The 18,755-nt window shown below is 34.6% G+C and overlaps 2 protein-coding genes across 4 annotated transcripts in view; both read left to right on the top strand.

The window, feature by feature from the left end:
• Positions 1–18,755, top strand: part of LOC123672443 — a 42,912-nt gene that overhangs the window by 21,343 nt on the left and 2,814 nt on the right. The window contains exon 1 of one of the 3 annotated variants that reach the window (XM_045606529.1): positions 634–1,329. The exons of 1 other annotated variant lie outside the window; for it this stretch is intronic. In XM_045606529.1, the coding sequence (XP_045462485.1) occupies positions 964–1,329 (366 nt within the window). In that variant the 5' untranslated portion in view covers positions 634–963. Of the gene's footprint in view, positions 1–633; positions 1,330–15,220; positions 17,088–18,755 lie in introns of those variants that run through there. One more of the 3 variants, XM_045606528.1, reaches the window with a different exon arrangement.
• LOC123672444 overlaps positions 1–18,755 on the top strand; it is a 44,997-nt gene that overhangs the window by 5,970 nt on the left and 20,272 nt on the right. The gene's annotated exons all lie outside the window — the stretch shown is intronic.

An 18,755-nucleotide genomic window follows, 5' to 3' on the forward strand; every position in this document is an offset into this window, starting at 1 on the left:
ATAGAATACTTATCAATATTCAGGCGTTGCACCTTATATCCCGATTTAACATAAATAGCACTACCTCCATGTTCTCGAACAGGTCTAGAGTAAAATGAAGCGACCTGATAACCAGATAAAGTCATATACTCAAAACGATCCGATGTGCACCAGTGTTCCACTACACTAATACAATCGGGATCAGAAGAACTGAGGAAGAGCTCCAAGTTGTTCAGTTTATTTGGAAGACTTTGTACATTTAATTGTACAATTCTCATTGAATTAATTTCTTCAGTGATGTAGTGTTCCATTGAAGATTCAGACTTACCAATATAAGCATCATCTATGTGATATTTTGATTCATCGTCCTTCGTCTTAAAAAAAATTTATTAATCATTATACCTTCCGGCCAGAGCTGAGGATCCATAAGTTTGGTTTCGTATTCAGAAGGAAAAGATATCTTGAATGATGAGTATATATCAGGCTGCTTGGATTTTAGTTTTTCACATGTTAAGTCTGTAGCAATATCACCGAGAAATTTATTTATATCTTCAACCGATGTAGAGGGGCTGAGTCTAGAAATATGAATATGTGATAATCGCTTTCTTGGAGCACTGTGAAGAGCAGTGGAATTATTAAATTATTAATTAAAAGTGGATATTTCGGATCAATATCCATTGTCCATAACAAATTGCGATCTTCTTGAAATGTAAAACGTTAACCAACGTAAAATACTGACGCCCACCAGGGCCAACTTAATCAACAAAGTACCATGACATATCTTGTCGAACGCCTTGCGAAAATCCGAATGAAAAATATGTCCCCAAACTTGGGTACGACACTGCTACTTTGGCATCTCACGCTCGGGCATCTCGGGACATGATATTCGGGCGGCCGACTGTCGAGTCGAGCCGGCAGCCAGCAATTTAGCAGGTACAAGCAGTCGATGCTGGAAGTTCATAGCGTACTGAATTCCTGTGCAAAATGCAGAGAGACTTTTTGATAGGTTTTATCGAAATATATAGACAGAACACCTGTCTATGGAAAATGAAAAGTGAAAAGTATTCAAACAATATTTCAAAAAAGAAAGCATACAAGGCACTAGTCGATTACTCCAAAGGGAAATTAGATGATCAAAACGTAGATGTAAATTGGGTGAAGAAAAAAATCAAAGCAATCCGAAACTGCTTCAGAAAAGAGTATAAGAAAGTAGAGGCTTCTAAACGCTTAGGAGAAAATGAAAAGCATGAGCCAAAATTGTGGTATTACAACTTGCTTCTGTTCGTAAAGGATCAGGAAGAACCATCAGAAGGAATGGATTCTCTTATAGATAACCAGAACAGTATTCAGGTAAGTTATATTCTTGAATATTATAATTACAATCTATATTGATAACAATGAATAGCAACTAATGTAATTTTATGAACTTATTATTGATTCTTGCCAATGAACTTTTACAAGATCGTTGAAGTATTTCTTGTATTCATCTCTTACTTCTTTTTATTTTGGAAATTCTCCAACAAATTCGGGGTTTCCCTCCACTCAACTACAGGTACGAATAGAACCACTTTGAATGTCCTCTGTCAGCAGAGCTGTATCTAGGGCGAGACAAAGGTGGCACTTGCCACAGGCGCAAGATTTGCAGGGGCGCCCAAAAATATAAAAATATATCTATATATTAGAGCGAAAAAATTCAAAAGATCACAACTCGGTTTTCATATAGATATATACGCGTCGCAACGAGCGATGCCGAGGAATCTGGAAATATTTAAAATATTGCTAGCCTTCCCTAAAATTTGCGTACTTACCCTAAAATAATTACAGATCAAATATATAATAATAATATATAAAAATATAAGAAATAATATAAATATGGCTATGTTCAAGCGTGCCGTAATCTAATCATAAATATTTCTGTCGAGCGTCGGCATGTTCAAAGGTGCCGCATTCAAATCATAAATATTACGGTCGTGCATCGGTATGTGTGCTTAATCCTATTTTCGCGAGTTTTTTGCGCTTCATCAAGGTTGTCGGTATTTCTTCGACAAACAGTAACATCTATTTTTTTGTGGCTTCTTTTTCTTTGATACAATTTTATAAAGATCAGTTTTTTAGATCTTCCGGAGTTATCTCTTTATATGTATATTGTATTTTGATGTTTTCACTAAAAATAAGTGAATATACACGGTGTTTATGGATACAAAATCGGGGGTGATTCCTTGTCAAAAGATAGGGGGGGGGGTCTCTCATTCAAAATTTTTATTTTGAGCCCCTTCCGCTTAGTTGCAGCCCCCTACAGACGAGCCCGAAAGGTAGTTTTTAATTTTTTCTTGAAATCCAAAATATTCATAAAAATAAAATTTAGCCGATATTTTAAGAGGGTGAGAAGGCATTCAAAAAAATTGTTGGTGGTGTTCTTTTATGATTCCAAGGGGTAGAAAAAGCCACCCCTCGAACTTTTTCTTCATTCATATTTTACAATAAGAAAATTAATTATGGTTACACTGATCTATTCTTAACAAATAAGGTCTCTTGTAATTTTTGCTAAAATTCACGGTTTTTGAGAAAAGGAAATATCAACAGATAATACGCCTGAGTTGTGGAGGTTGGAATTATTTTCGATGTCAAATTTTTTCGATAGGTGCATGTCAAAACGATATTTTTATTGAGATTTTTATAAGTACAATTGAGCTCTAGAAAAATATTTCGGAATTTGCGGCCAGTAATAGTACAATATTATACTTTATATACAGGGATAGTTCAACCATTGGCGTGACGTTCTATTATTATTTTTTCTTATTTTTTTTCGATATAGTATTTATTTATACCGGCGTGAACTTGGCAGCCACTTTTCAGCAGCCGATTTCATTCCAGCAGCCAAACGACCAGTGGCGTCGGTAGAATTTAAAACTAACGAATCGATCTGTTTTTGGGGTGCAACGCAAGAATTTGCTTTTTGAGTTTACTTGAACGACTTCAGTCAAGTTTTTATGACATTTCAATGCACAAAATAATATTATAGATGAACTTGAATTATGCTGATCAATGAAACGACGGGTTATATACAAGTATTTTCACGAATGAAATCTTGAAAAACGTTTAGCCAAGTTGATATTTGGAATACTTACTCTTCAATAGAAACAGAATAACATACCCGAAGCCCATTGATTTGCAGGCCGTCTAAGGGGTAGTTTACACTTGTGAATTTTTGGAAATTTTCAAAAATGACCCTGTTAAAAATGTTTAGCCAAGATCATATTTGGTATTCCTACTTTTGAATAGCTAAAGAATAACATATCCGAAGGATTTTGATTTGCAGGCCGTCTAAGGGGTAGTTTACACTTGTGAATTTTTGGAAATTTTCAAAAATGACCCTGTTAAAAATGTTTAGCCAAGTTCATATTTGGTATTCCTACTTTTGAATAGCTAAAGAATAACATATCCGAAGGATTTTGATTTGCAGGCCGTCTAAGGGGTAGTTTACACTTGTGAATTTTTGGAAATTTTCAAAAATGACCCTGTTAAAAATGTTTAGCCAAGTTCATATTAGGTATTCCTACTTTTGAATAGCTAAAGAATAACATATCCGAAGGATTTTGATTTGCAGGCCGTCTAAGGGGTAGTTCACACTTGTGAATTTTTCAAAATTTTCAAAAATGAGTCTGTCAAAAATGTTTAGCCAAGTTCATATTCAGTATTATTACTCTTAAATAGCTACAGAATAACATATCCAAAAGATTTTGATTTGCAGGCCGTCTAAGGGGTAGTTTACACTTGTGAATTTTTCAAAATTTTGAAGAATGACCCTGTCAAAAATGTTTAGCCAAGTTAATATTTAGTATTAGTACTCTTAAATAGCTACAGAATAACATATCCGAAGCCCATTGATTTGCAGGCCGTCTAATGGGTAGTTTACACTTGTGAATTTTTGGAAATTTTCAAAAATGACCCTGTTAAAAACGTTTAGCCGAATTCATATTTGGTATTCCTACTTTTGAATAGCTAAAGAATAACATATCCGAAGGATTTTGATTTGCAGGCCGTCTAAGGGGTAGTTCACACTTGTGAATTTTTCAAAATTATCAAAAATGAATCTGTCAAAAATGTTTAGCCAAGTTCATATTCAGTATTATTACTCTTAAATAGCTACAGAATAACATATCCAAAGGATTTTGATTTGCAGGCCGTCTAAGGGGTAGTTCACACTTGTGAATTTTTCGAAATTTTCAAAAATGAATCTGTCAAAAATGTTTAGCCAAGTTCATATTCAGTATTATTACTCTTAAACAGCTACAGAATAACATATCCAAAGGATTTTGATTTGCAGGCCGTCTAAGGGGTAGTTCACACATTTTTGGAAATTTTCAAAAATGACCCTGTTAAAAACGTTTAGCCAAGTTCATATTTGGTATTCCTACTCTTGAATAGCTAAAGAATAACATATCCGAAGGATTTTGATTTGCAGGCCGTCTAAGGGGTAGTTTACACTTGTGAATTTTTCAAAATTTTCAAGAATGACCCTGTCAAAAATGTTTAGCCAAGTTCATATTTGGTATTCCTACTTTTGAATAGCTAAAGAATAACATATCCAAAGGATTTTGATTTGCAGGCCGTCTAAGGGGTAGTTTACACTTGTGAATTTCTGGAAATTTTCAAAAATGACCCTGTTAAAAATGTTTAGCCAAGTTCATATTTGGTATTCCTACTTTTGAATAGCTAAAATAGCTAAAAATCCGAAGGATTTTGATTTGCAGGCCGTCTAAGGGGTAGTTCACACTTGTGAATTTTTGGAAATTTTCAAAAATGACCCTGTTGAAAATGTTTAGCCAAGTTCATATTTGGTATTCTCACTCGTAAATAGCTACAGAATAACATATCCGAAGCACATTGATTTGCAGGCGGTCTAAGGGGTAGTTCACACTTGTGAATTTTTCAAAATTTTCAAAAAATTAGTCAGAAATGAACATCTTCTTGGACCGGTTAGTATAGATGTATGTAGGAAATCTCTGAATTGGTTAATACTGAGAAGGAGTGAACCAGTCAATTTCATTTGCATTTTTTGTGCACACCCAAGACGCGAAGATGATTTCATTTGCAGGTTGTGTATACGATCGTGTCATCAAAAATGCATTTTGACAACGAATGAAATAGCACGTGGATGTACCGTGAATGAAAAAATGAAGAACGGGATTTGTGATCTCTGCAGACTATATTAAATATGGAAATTTGAACCAATGATAAGGAAGTTGAATTAATAGTCGAACCGAATATTTCATTGATGTTGGTCGTTTCTATATTTCAAGTTATCTTTGTCTCGTTAAGCTAGTTTCATAACAGCGGATTGCGGATTATTTATTGAATAAATATATTTTTCATATGCCTTCTTGAGCTCAGTCCTCTCGACTAAAAACGATCTAGTTTTTCCGTAAATCAATGTGCTTTGGATATGTTATTCTGTAGCTATTTAAGAGTAATAATACTGAATATGAACTTGGCTAAACATTTTTGACAGATTCATTTTTGAAAATTTCGAAAAATTCACAAGTGTGAACTACCCCTTAGACGGCCTGCAAATCAAAATCCTTCGGATATGTTATTCTTTAGCTATTCAAAAGTAGGAATACCAAATATGAACTTGGCTAAACATTTTTAACAGAGTCATTTTTGAAAATTTCCAAAAATTCACAAGTGTGAACTACCCCTTAGACGGCCTGCAAATCAAAATCCTTTGGATATGTTATTCTGTAGCTATTTAAGAGTAATAATACTGAATATGAACTTGGCTAAACATTTTTGACAGATTCATTTTTGAAAATTTCGAAAAATTCACAAGTGTGAACTACCCCTTAGACGGCCTGCAAATCAAAATCCTTCGGATATGTTATTCTTTAGCTATTCAAAAGTAGGAATACCAAATATGAACTTGGCTAAACATTTTTAACAGAGTCATTTTTGAAAATTTCCAAAAATTCACAAGTGTAAACTACCCCTTAGACGGCCTGCAAATCAAAATCCTTCGGATATGTTATTCTTTAGCTATTCAAAAGTAGGAATACCAAATATGAACTTGGCTAAACATTTTTAACAGGGTCATTTTTGAAAATTTCCAAAAATTCACAAGTGTAAACTACCCCTTAGACGGCCTGGAAATCAAAATCCTTCGGATATGTTATTCTTTAGCTATTCAAAAGTAGGAATACCTAATATGAACTCGGCTAAACATTTTTAACAGGGTCATTTTTGAAAATTTCCAAAAATTCACAAGTGTAAACTACCCCTTAGACGGCCTGCAAATCAAAATCCTTCGGATATGTTATTCTTTAGCTATTCAAGAGTAGGAATACCAAATATGAACTTGGCTAAACATTTTTAACAGGGTCATTTTTGAAAATTTCGAAAAATTCACAAGTGTAAACTACCCCTTAGACGGCCTGCAAATCAATGTGCTTTGGATATGTTATTCTGTAGCTATTTAAGAGTACTTATACTGAATATTAACTTGGCTAAACATTTTTGACAGGGTCATTCTTGAAAATTTTGAAAAATTCACAAGTGTAAACTACCCCTTAGACGGCCTGCAAATCAAAATCCTTTGGATATGTTATTCTGTAGCTATTTAAGACTAATAATACTGAATATGAACTTGGCTAAACATTTTTGAGAGATTCATTTTTGAAAATTTTGAAAAATTCACAAGTGTGAACTACCCCTTAGACGGCCTGCAAATCAAAATCCTTCGGATATGTTATTCTTTAGCAATTCAAAAGTAGGAATACCTAATATGAACTTGGCTAAACATTTTTAACAGGGTGGTTTTTGAAAATTTCCAAAAATTCACAAGTGTAAACTACCCCTTAGACGGCCTGGAAATCAAAATCCTTCGGATATGTTATTCTTTAGCTATTCAAAAGTAGGAATACCTAATATGAACTTGGCTAAACATTTTTAACAGGGTCATTTTTGAAAATTTCCAAAAATTCACAAGTGTAAACTACCCCTTAGACGGCCTGCAAATCAAAATCCTTCGGATATGTTATTCTTTAGCTATTCAAAAGTAGGAATACCAAATATGAACTTGGCTAAACATTTTTAACAGGGTCATTTTTGAAAATTTCCAAAAATTCACAAGTGTAAACTACCCCTTAGACGGCCTGCAAATAAAAATCCTTCGGATATGTTATTCTTTAGCTATTCAAAAGTAGGAATACCTAATATGAACTTGGCTAAACATTTTTAACAGGGTCATTTTTGAAAATTTCCAAAAATTCACAAGTGTAAACTACCCCTTAGACGGCCTGCAAATCAAAATCCTTCGGATATGTTATTCTTTAGCTATTCAAAAGTAGGAATACCAAATATGAACTTGGCTAAACATTTTTAACAGGGTCATTTTTGAAAATTTCCAAAAATTCACAAGTGTAAACTACCCCTTAGACGGCCTGGAAATCAAAATCCTTCGGATATGTTATTCTTTAGCTATTCAAAAGTAGGAATACCTAATATGAACTTGGCTAAACATTTTTAACAGGGTCATTTTTGAAAATTTCCAAAAATTCACAAGTGTAAACTACCTCTTAGACGGCCTGCAAATCAAAATCCTTCGGATATGTTATTCTTTAGCTATTCAAAAGTAGAGATACCAAATATGAACTTGGCTAAACATTTTTAACAGGGTCATTTTTGAAAATTTCCAAAAATTCACAAGTGTAAACTACCCCTTAGACGGCTCGGAAATCAAAATCCTTCGGATATGTTATTCTTTAGCTATTCAAAAGTAGGAATACCTAATATGAACTTGGCTAAACATTTTTAACAGGGTCATTTTTGAAAATTTCCAAAAATTCACAAGTGTAAACTACCCCTTAGACGGCCTGCAAATCAAAATCCTTCGGATATGTTATTCTTTAGCTATTCAAAAGTAGGAATACCAAATATGAACTTGGCTAAACATTTTTAATAGGGTCATTTTTGAAAATTTCCAAAAATTCACAAGTGTAAACTACCCCTTAGACGGCCTGCAAATCAATGGGCTTCGGATATGTTATTCTGTTTCTATTGAAGAGTAAGTATTCTAAATATCAACTTGGCTAAACGTTTTTCAAGATTTCATTCGTGAAAATACTTGTATATAACCCGTCGTTTCATTGATCAGCATAATTCAAGTTCATCTATAATATTATTTTGTGCATTGAAATGTCATAAAAACTTGACTGAAGTCGTTCAAGTAAACTCAAAAAGCAAATTCTTGCGTTGCACCCCAAAAACAGATCGATTCGTTAGTTTTAAATTCTACCGACGCCACTGGTCGTTTGGCTGCTGGAATGAATTCGGCTGCTGAAAAGTGGCTGCCAAGTTCACGCCGGTTTTATTTATTAGGCTTCATTACAACTACATTCTCAAATTGTTTGGAAACACATAAATTGTACCGAAAAAGAGTAAATAACCCGACATATGTTTTTTCTTATGGAATTTTCATTGAATTTTAAGATTGCATGGAATAGATGATCCCAAGTTTTATATGCTTGAAACTGTTTTTTGATTTTACATAGATTGTAGGGTCTAATGACTCCGAAATGAATGAATGAATGAAGAGATTCTGAAAATGGATCCTAAAAGCAGGGTTGCCGCGAGTAATTTATGTGCCTGAAGCAAAGAGTTAATGTTGACAAACGCAACGGGGTGGAAAAAACCTTATGTTGCTTTTATGAATGAAATATGAGAAAGGTACCAACAAATAGGTCGCCCCTCGTAGAATAACCTGAAGGCTTCACCATTTCAGCCCTAACGCCGGCCCTGACCCGAGGGTCCCTTCCATTTCTCTTTAGAGGGTATGGTCCGTAATTGTATACCGCCGAGAATTTCAGAGCAGTTAGTACTACCATAGGATAAGGAAAGGATGCTAATATCATGGTACTACTAGTGGTTTTGAATGTTTCAGGTAACCTGCTTCGTATTTACGGACCGCTTGACACTTGTCAATGGTCAACTACATTTTTCATTGGCATACTTTTTCAGGTTATAAATGGTTGATCTCTTTTAATATTTCATATTTGAGTTGTTTTTAAGTTTATGTAAATGTTGGATTGATTCCATAAAATTCTATTCTTTTCAATTCTTATTTGTAAAGAACTAATAGTTTTGAATTGCTCTGTATTTGTTTCATTTGTAAGGTAGCATTTCACATAAGTTGTGCTGGTCAAGCCAAGGTATTGAGCTATGATGATAATGTCCAGTGTTGTGAGGTCAGATCGAACAAAAACGACAAATCTGTGGGAAAAGAACAATCTCGGAGCCAATTGGTCAGCGAAGATGTTTTGAAAAACCTCTTAGAAAAGCTTAAACCTCAAGAAAAGTTACAGAGGTGAGATGATGGAACTCAAGGACTCCTTGCAGCTTATTTCTGATTGTTTTGAAGAACAGAAAATTGAATTGGGCAATACATTGGAACAAATGAAAGCTATTCAAAGGGAGAACGTAACTCTCGCCAACAAAGTGCGTGTACTGGAGAACAAACTGTATCGGAAAGAACAGGATGAGAGAGCAAACAATGTTGTGATATCAGGGGTTGGCGAACAGAATATCAACCCTGAGGAAATTGTTAGAAAAATATTTGATGGCATGAATTTGAGGTATGTTGATGATCTAATAAAAGAGTGCAGAAGAATTGGCAAAGGAAAGGGTGCTCCTATTCTGTGAAGTTTAAGAATAAATCTGACAAAATAAGTTTATTTAGGAGGAGAAAGGAGGTAAAAAGTATCAGCTGTGAGAACTGTGATTTATCTGGTAGTAAAATGATTAATTTCAATGATGACCTCACAGTCGAAAACCAAATTCTACTGAAAAAGACTAGGAACTTGAAGTGACAAAAAAATTACAAGTCAGCATATACCGTTGGTGCAAGAGTATATTTGGTTAAGGAGGATCAAGTTAACAAACCATTGTGGATTAGAGATGAGCAAAATCTGATGTTACATCGGTAGAATTCAACATTCGTTGATGGGTTGGGGATTCTTCTCTTGTTTTTATGGGCCGTAGGGAAAGGAAAAATTGAATATACTTTATGTTAATGTACGAAGTTTAAAAAACAAACTAGACGGAATTCAATGCCTTTTAAAGGCTAGTAAGAGGGAGATACACATCATAACTTCGACTGAAACATGGCTTTATCCTGATGAAGTACAATATTTCAATATACCGGGGTACGCTGCAGTACAGGATTGTCGAGACACTAGAGGAGGAATTGTCGCCATTTAAATAAAACAGGATTTCAGCTACAGTGAGGTTGCCATGGCCAAGATTGATGACTATAACATGGTTGGGGTAAATCTACACAAACAGAAACTCAGAATAATTGTGATGTATCGATCACCATCTTCCAATATACAACAGTTTTATGATGCTTTGCAGCAGGTACTCGACAGACAGAGGAGGAAATGTATGATTATTGGAGACATCAATTTGGTTTTACTTGAGGACAACAATAATGTGCTCGAATATAAGATACGATAGAAATGAATGCCTTTACATTAAAGAATCAGATAGATTTAGACTGTGCTACAAGGATAAGATTTCACAAAAGCAGTATAATTGATCATGTAATAACAAACCAGGGTCTTAGTTGTAAAATTTATTTATTTATTTATTTAATTACTACACCCATCTACAGCCTAAGCCAATTACAGAATGGGGAAAAATACAAAATTACAATAAACAATACAAAATAGTATATATACAGATAGCTTCTTAAAGAAATTGCGACTCTAAAACAGCCCTTTTTATATCAAAATGAGTACAGCAAAAAATGTCTAAAATATTCTGAACATTGCAAAAATCTTGACACATTCTGAACAGAGGCGAAAATCGAAGTACGTTAGTACGCGGAAAAGGAAGGTAGAACGTGGTTACATTTCGAACAGGCAGCCTTGGAACGTGCCAATCCACTGAGGCTAGCAAGTAAGGGCAATCAATTTGAGAACTTATAATATTATGAAGGAAAAGAATTCTCAAGTAAACACGGCGCACTTCTAGGGAGTTCACATGAAATCTATTGAATAAATATTCCTGTGGTATGCCACAATTTGGATACATGCCATCAATTTTGAAACAAACGCACTTCAAAAATCGCCTCTGTATTTTCTCCAAACTATCAATGTGAACTTTATAACCAGGGCTCCACACTACACATCCATACTCTAGCTTTGACCTCACAAGCGCCGTAAAAAGGAGGAAAAGGGTTCGAGATTCGAACAAGTATTTGGAGTTTCTGAGTACGAAACCGAGAGTCCTGAGTCCCTCCGAAACAACAGCACTCACATGTGGCACAAAAGTCAGCCCTTGATCAAATAAAACTCCCAGATCTCTACATTCAGTCACTCTGTTTAAAACGCTGCCTTCAATGTTGTACTGAAAATGAATTTTAGATTTTCCACGACCAAAGGATATCACATTGCACTTTTTAATATTTAATGAAAGCAAGTTTCTTCTACACCAATCAATCAGTTTATCAATGTCGCTCTGAAGATCCCAACAATCATGGATGGAACCAATTCTGCGAAACAACTTACAATCATCAACATACAAAAGAAACCGGCAGAGCAAAAATGAATTCAAATCATTCATAAATAACATAAATAGCAGAGGCCCCAAATTAGAACCCTGCGGAACTCCAGATGATGCTAAGAAATCAAATGACCTGAATCCGGAACACTGAACGAACAATTTTCTATTTGTAAGATAAGATTCCAGAAAAAGGACGAAATTCGTTGTTAAACCAAAAGAAGACAACTTTGTCAGAATAACTCCATGGTCTAGCCTGTCAAACGCCTTGGAAAAGTCCGTATATATAACATCCACTTGGAAGGATTCATCCAAAGCAGTGCACAGATACTGAGTCAAACAAGTCAAGTTCGTTACAGTGGACCGACCTCTAATAAAACCGTGCTGACTATCATTTATTCTACATTTTACGTGTGCATAAATTATATCATATAATACACGTTCGAAAACCTTACTGAAATTGCTCAGAATGACAATGGGTCTATAGTTCTCCACGTCTTCCTTGCAGCCATTCTTGAAAGCAGGGCACACTTTCCCCTCCTTCCGAATACCCGGAAAGCAGAGTCTAGTCTAGAAAGTGATAGCTTCAAAAGCGTGGTCAAAGGCTTTACGAAAATGATGGCGCAGTCCCTCAATAAAAAGGATGGTATTTCATCAGGTCCAGCAGTCATGCTACTCTTGCACTCTTTCAAACATTTTAACACACTATCTTCACTTATATCTGGAATAGGAAGAGTTTGCTCAAAACAGCCCTGGCCAACATGATTTTGTTGATGTCTAGAAGAGCTTACAAAAGCAGATTAAAAAAAAATATCACTCAAAGATCATAGTGTATCATATCATAAATTAATCTATGTAACCATTAATCAAGCAATCACAGGAAATGTCTCGAGAACTATCAAACGGAAGTATGTTGATGTAGAGATCGTAGAGGAATGGAGATGTGTGAGTTTTGAACTTAGCAATAGATCTATAACAACTTTCAGTGATATGGCTGAAATATTATGTAGAACTAAAACACTGTGTACTAGATAGAAAAAATTAAGATTAGTTAACGATAATGAATGGATAACAAAGGAGTTCATTGCTAACGTGAATCATCGATATACTTTATATGAGTCATGGAAAAGACTGAAGGTTTTACGATCTGAACAAGAATTCAAAAAAGCCAAGAACAATGTGCCTAATCTGTCTAAGCAGCTGAAAAGAGAATAGGCGAATAGAGAATTCCAAAAAGCTGAGAATAACCCGAAGGAGATACAAAATCTGCTAAATCGTTTGGTCCACAATAAGGGTTCAAGGGATCACAGCATCGGTGTGACTCATGTTGAGGTTGATGATGTTGTTATCACAGATGAGACATTTATTGCTGACCCATTCAACGAACATTATGCTACAATTGGAGAGAAACTAACTACAAACATACATCAAACGCAAAATAAAGAATTCCCTGAGCAGGAGTCAACAGAGTCAATATCATTGAGTTTGTGCGACAGGAGTGAAGTAGTGGAAGTGATCAAATGCATAAATCGAACGCAGCCGGTGATGATGAAGTGACGAGGTCAGATTTCGTCAACTTGCTTGATTTTGTGGTTGACACTATCGTTAGGCTTGGCAATGAGGTCCTTGCTACAGGGGAGTTTCCAGAGCAATTGAAGATCGCGAAAATAATTCCCTTGCACAAAAATGGTTCAAGAAAATTAATAACAAATTATAGACCTTTATCAATACTCAGTATTTTCTCAAAAATCATTGAAAAAACCATGAAGACCAGAATTAAAACTTATGTGAATGCTACATTTGGATTTGACAAGTATCAGTATGGGTTCCAGGAAGGAAGTAGTACATCAAGTACAAGCTGCAGTTGATCTGCTAGAATTCGTCTCTGCTGAAATTAACAAGGGTAATTATGTTGTACTGGTTGTTATAGACTTGCAAAAGGCGTTTGATACTGTGAATGTTGTACAGGATGGGATTTCAAGGGACAGCTTAAAGACTTCTTGAAACATACCTGAAAAATCGAATTCTTTACACCAGTATCAATAAACAAAGAAGTATAAGGCGAACAGTTAACATGGGTGTCCCTCAGGGTTCAGTATTGGGCCCACTGCTGTATTTGCTCTATGTACATCTGATGGGTTCGAGATCAAAATATTTCTCTTTTGCGGGTGATACTGTCCTGGTGGAAGATCTTTGGAGGAAATGGAATCGACTATCAATGCTGATCTGCTTTATTGTTCTGACTGAGCATAAATGTAGACAAGATATGTGTATAAGGCAGAATAACAAGCCATTTCATGAAATACAAGTCAAGTTTGGTGATATTTCACTTGATCGTGTGAAACAGCACAAATATCTAGGTTTGGATATTGATAAAAGATTGAATTGGGAAAAACACATAGAACACATGATACGTAAGGTAACTCCTGTGGTGGGTTCACTGAGAAGTTGCTCATTTATGATCAGTACACAACACAAAAAAATGATCTACCACAGCTTGATCTCCTCCAGACTGAGGTACCTCATTAATTGTTGGGGAAATGCATCAAATACATTATTAACAAAGCTACAAGTGTTCCAAAATAGAACTATAAAAATATTATTCAACTATGGCATGTTAACACCTATATCAATATTATATAAGGACACTATACTTTTGGACATTCATAAACTAAAGAAATTGGAACAAGTTGAACTGATACATGGCATGACGAACAATTATATTAAGTCAAATTATAGATTTACACTAGTACAGGATGTGCATAGTCATAACACCCGAGATAGAGGTACCATCAGAAGTGAACTCAGGTTTATAAAGAAAGCCCAGGACTCCCCAATTTACCGAGTAATAGAAGCATTTAACCAAACACCACCAGAAATAAAGTATATAAGAACTAAAAAAAAATTTAATATTAAGCTTAAGTTGTAGGTACCTGAAAGATTTATTTTGTTTATTTTAACGTTGTTGTCCTTTTGAATATTTTATAATATATGATATTGTCTCCTGCTCAGGGAATTCTTTATTTTGCGTTTGATGTATGTTTGTATGTAGTTAGTTATTTAAATTTCTATGGTCATAGAGTATTACTGCTAGTCTGCCTGGAAACAGATGGAATGAAATTGACCCTACCTACGTATAACATGAATTCATAAAATCTCGAATAACTCTTGAATTATTGAATTTGAGAGCATAATCATGTTTGGACACTACCCTTATTTTTTACCCTAGAATCCAACGAAATCACCAAAAAATAGGGTTCTAATTTGAAAATCGAAAGTTATGATCAAATTTTGTTTACAATTTTTAGCACAATATTTGAAACACCCTGTGATGATATTTCTCAAGTTCAAGATATACACGATATTCCTCCATCATTCTATTTTGAGAAAGTGAATTGAGTTATGCATAGGATATCCACAGTAAAAATAATTCACGTAATTGTGACTGAGGAAATTCTCCCTTTTTTTCGTTTTTTTCTTAATATTTTGAAAACTATGAGGACTAACGCAATAATTTTAGGAAAGAGTAATTGAGAATGGAAATCTTGATAATATCTGAGACATAAAATGAAAAAAAAATTTTTTTTTTTTAAATTTTTTTGTATAACCGGAGATGCAGGAACATCGAGAATTGTTTAGCTGAATAGGGCATCATCAACAATGTAATATTCCGAATTGTCAGATTTCAAATCGGCCCCGTTCTCCAGAAACGTCTAATAGGCCGTCGAACTTGAAACACCCTGTATATGGTTGTTACATATAATGGATATTCCTCCTGGGCGAAATATCCCCCTTATTCATTCTATTCATTTATTTATTTATTTGAGAAAACAGGAATACAAATAGGATATATCCACAGCAGTATTCACAAATTAGAACTAAAAAATGTATGTTACAAAAAGAAAAAAGAAGAAAATTCCAAGTGCTTAATTCAAACACAAAGAACTATACAGCTACAGAATCCGCAGAAAATAACATTTGAGCCAATGTCTTAAAGAAGACAAGGAGGTATTAAACAGATCGATTTCATTAGAATCAAATTCATTTGCTGAGGACATCATTCTACACAATCCAATATTTTTACATACATTCGTCCTCCTGAATGGAATAAAAAACACGCCATGAGATCTAAGTCTAAAATTCGGTACATTGATCTGTTTTCTCTCTAGAAGATCTGGAACTTGTAAATAATTGTTGATAATTTCGAATACAAAAACGACATCCGAGATCTTCCGTCGATTCTCCAGAGCAATGAGACCAAATCTTTTACGAGCTTGTGTATAATCATGGTTGATTATTATGAAACTATGAAACAAATATCTCATGAACCTTTTCTGAACTTCCTCCAACCGATTGATATAACAGTGATACTGCGTATTCCATATTACAGATGCAAAGTTCAATTTACGGTGAACAAAGGCACAATATAAACGCATAAAAGTACTGTTGTTACTGAATGCCCGTCTCTGTCGGAAAATATAACCCAACATCTTATTGCATTTACTTATTATTGATTCAATATTTTGATCGAACAACAAATTGGAGTCAAGCCTCACCCCCAGATCCGTAGTAGAGGAGACTCGACGAAGCAAACCATTTAGGGCAGAATAAGAAAATTCAAATTTATTTACGTTTCTAGTAAAAATGAAAAAAAAGAAACATTTCTGAAAATTTAAAAAAAGGGAATTGATTCTTCAATATTCCTGAAGCCTATCCATGTCTCTCTGAACCAATATGCAATCCTCAAGACTTTAAATTCTCCTAAAAAGCTTGAAATCATAAGCAAACAATAAAAATTTAGAATGATGAAAGTAATCCGAGATGTCATTGACATAAATCAAGAATAGAAGTGGATATTTCGGATCAAAATCCATTTTCCATAACAAATTGCCATCTTCTCGAAATGTAAGACGTTAACCAACGTAAAATACTGCCACAGACGCCCACCCGGGCCAACTTAATGAACAAAGTACCATGACAATCTTGTCTAACGCCTTGCCAAAATCCGAATAAAAAACATATCCCCAACCTTGGGTACGCCCCTGCTATTTTGGCATCTCACGCTCGGGCATCTCGGGACATGATATTCGGGCGGCCGACTGTCGAGTTCGAGCCGACAGCCGGCAATTTAGCAGGTGCAGGCAGTCGATGCTGGAAGTTCATAGCATACTGAACTCCTGTGCAAAATGCAGAAAGACTTTTTGATAGGTTTTATCGAAATATATAGACAGAACACCTGTCTATGGAAAATGAAAAGTGAAAATTATTCAAACAAGATTTCAAAAAAGAAAGCATACAAAGCACTAGTCGATTACTCCAAAGGGAAATTAGATGATCAAAACGTAGATACAAATTGGGTGAAGAAAAAAATCAAAATAATCCGAAACTCCTTTAGAAAAGAGTATAAGAAAGTTGAGGCTTCTAAACGCTCAGGAGAAAATGAAATACATGAGCCAAAATTGTGGTATTACAACAGGCTTCTGTTCACAAAGGATCAGGAAGAACTATCAGAAGGAATGGATTCTCTTATAGATAACCAGAACAGTATTCAGGTAAGTTATATTGAAAAATATAATACATAATTCCAATTTATATAAAATAAAACGAAGTAATTTCCACTATGAACATAGTGGAAATTACTTCGTTTTATTTTATTTATAATGAATTTCCGCCAAGTAAGGACCGAATCCATTAAATCCAATTTATATTGATAACAATGAAAGGCAACTAATGTAATTTTATGAACTTATTATTGACTCTTGCCAATGAACTTTCACAAGATCGTTGAAGTATTTTCTTTCTATTTTGGCAGTATTCCAAATTCTCCAACAAACTCGGAGTTTCCCTCCACTGACGTATAGGTACGAATAGAATCACTTTGAATGGCTTCTTTGCAGAGTCGTATCTAGGGCGTGGCAAAGGTGGTATTTCCCACGGGCGCAAGGTTTGCAGGGGCGCCCAAAGATGGTCCGGTTTTACACTAAGTGTAAAGTCGGACCATAAACCTACTGAAAAAAGAACAGTGAGTTCATGGAAATAGTTTTAACCGAAAAATAATATAATTTGAATAAGTAATAAATCTTTAATCATTAAGTATAAAGTATTGAAAAAAAACATGAGGTGCGTGATAGCAATAAAATAAGTCTTATTTTATCATGTTTTCCTGCTCCGGAACTGTCCCTTCGTTTTGAAATAATTGTAGGCCTTCCTCACAGTTGTATGGGGAAGTACATAATACAGGTTTACCATAAGAAGGAACAAAAATAATAATAATAAAAATTTTGTTTATTTCCGGAATTATTAGCATACAGTCAATATAATGGAAACAAGTCATATTGGCACATTATCGCTCAAAATCATCATGATAATAATCACAGAATACCTTGAATTCACACAAAGAATAAGGTTCACATTTCAATATAAATTGAGATGAGGCTTTTCGAAAGGGTTTGATATCTTCAATGATCTTAATTGCACTAGGAAGATAACTAGATAATTTAATTCCCATAAACTGTGCACTGCGTTCAGTGAGTGAGTTTATGCGCAGGAAAAAATATGAGAACATTCTTCTAATATTATTACAATTTCTGTATTGATCCCAGTAATTATTATTTTGTGTAAAGAATAACAAAATTCTGAATATTTGAAGTCCTGGGACTCCTGGGAGTGTCATTATATTATGGCTCTTGAATATGCCCTTGCATGTAGAACTGAATTTCATTCCAAACATAGTTCTTAATGCTTCTGAACAATAAATACACCTTCTGCTTGTGAGCTACCACCCCAGAATATAATTCCGTAAGACATCAGTGATTGGAAATTAAAAAAATAAAAGGTTTTTGAAGTCGTAGGGTCAATTTGACATTTCAGGACTTTAAGAGAGTAAATGACGATATTTATTATTTTTATAAGGACATCACAGTGTGCACCCCAATTGAGGTTTTTATCAATCATTATGCCCAGTACTTTTGTTTGTGGGCTTACTTGTATAGTCTGATTGTGGTGAAATATATTATTCGGACAAACTAGGTTCGATCGTATGTTGTTGAAAAACACGATATTGGTTTTCGGTGTATTGAGCACAAGATTATTGTCAGAACAGCAGTTCTCTATCCCACTCATGGTCTTCGTGATTTTGTTAGATACATATTGCTAGAATACCACCACGTGATGAAATTGAAGATTGTCCTTCTTGCATACAACTAGGGAATCCAATCCCT

This window comes from Harmonia axyridis, chromosome 2 (genome assembly GCF_914767665.1).
Source record: "Harmonia axyridis chromosome 2, icHarAxyr1.1, whole genome shotgun sequence".
Lineage (NCBI taxonomy): Eukaryota > Metazoa > Arthropoda > Insecta > Coleoptera > Coccinellidae > Harmonia > Harmonia axyridis.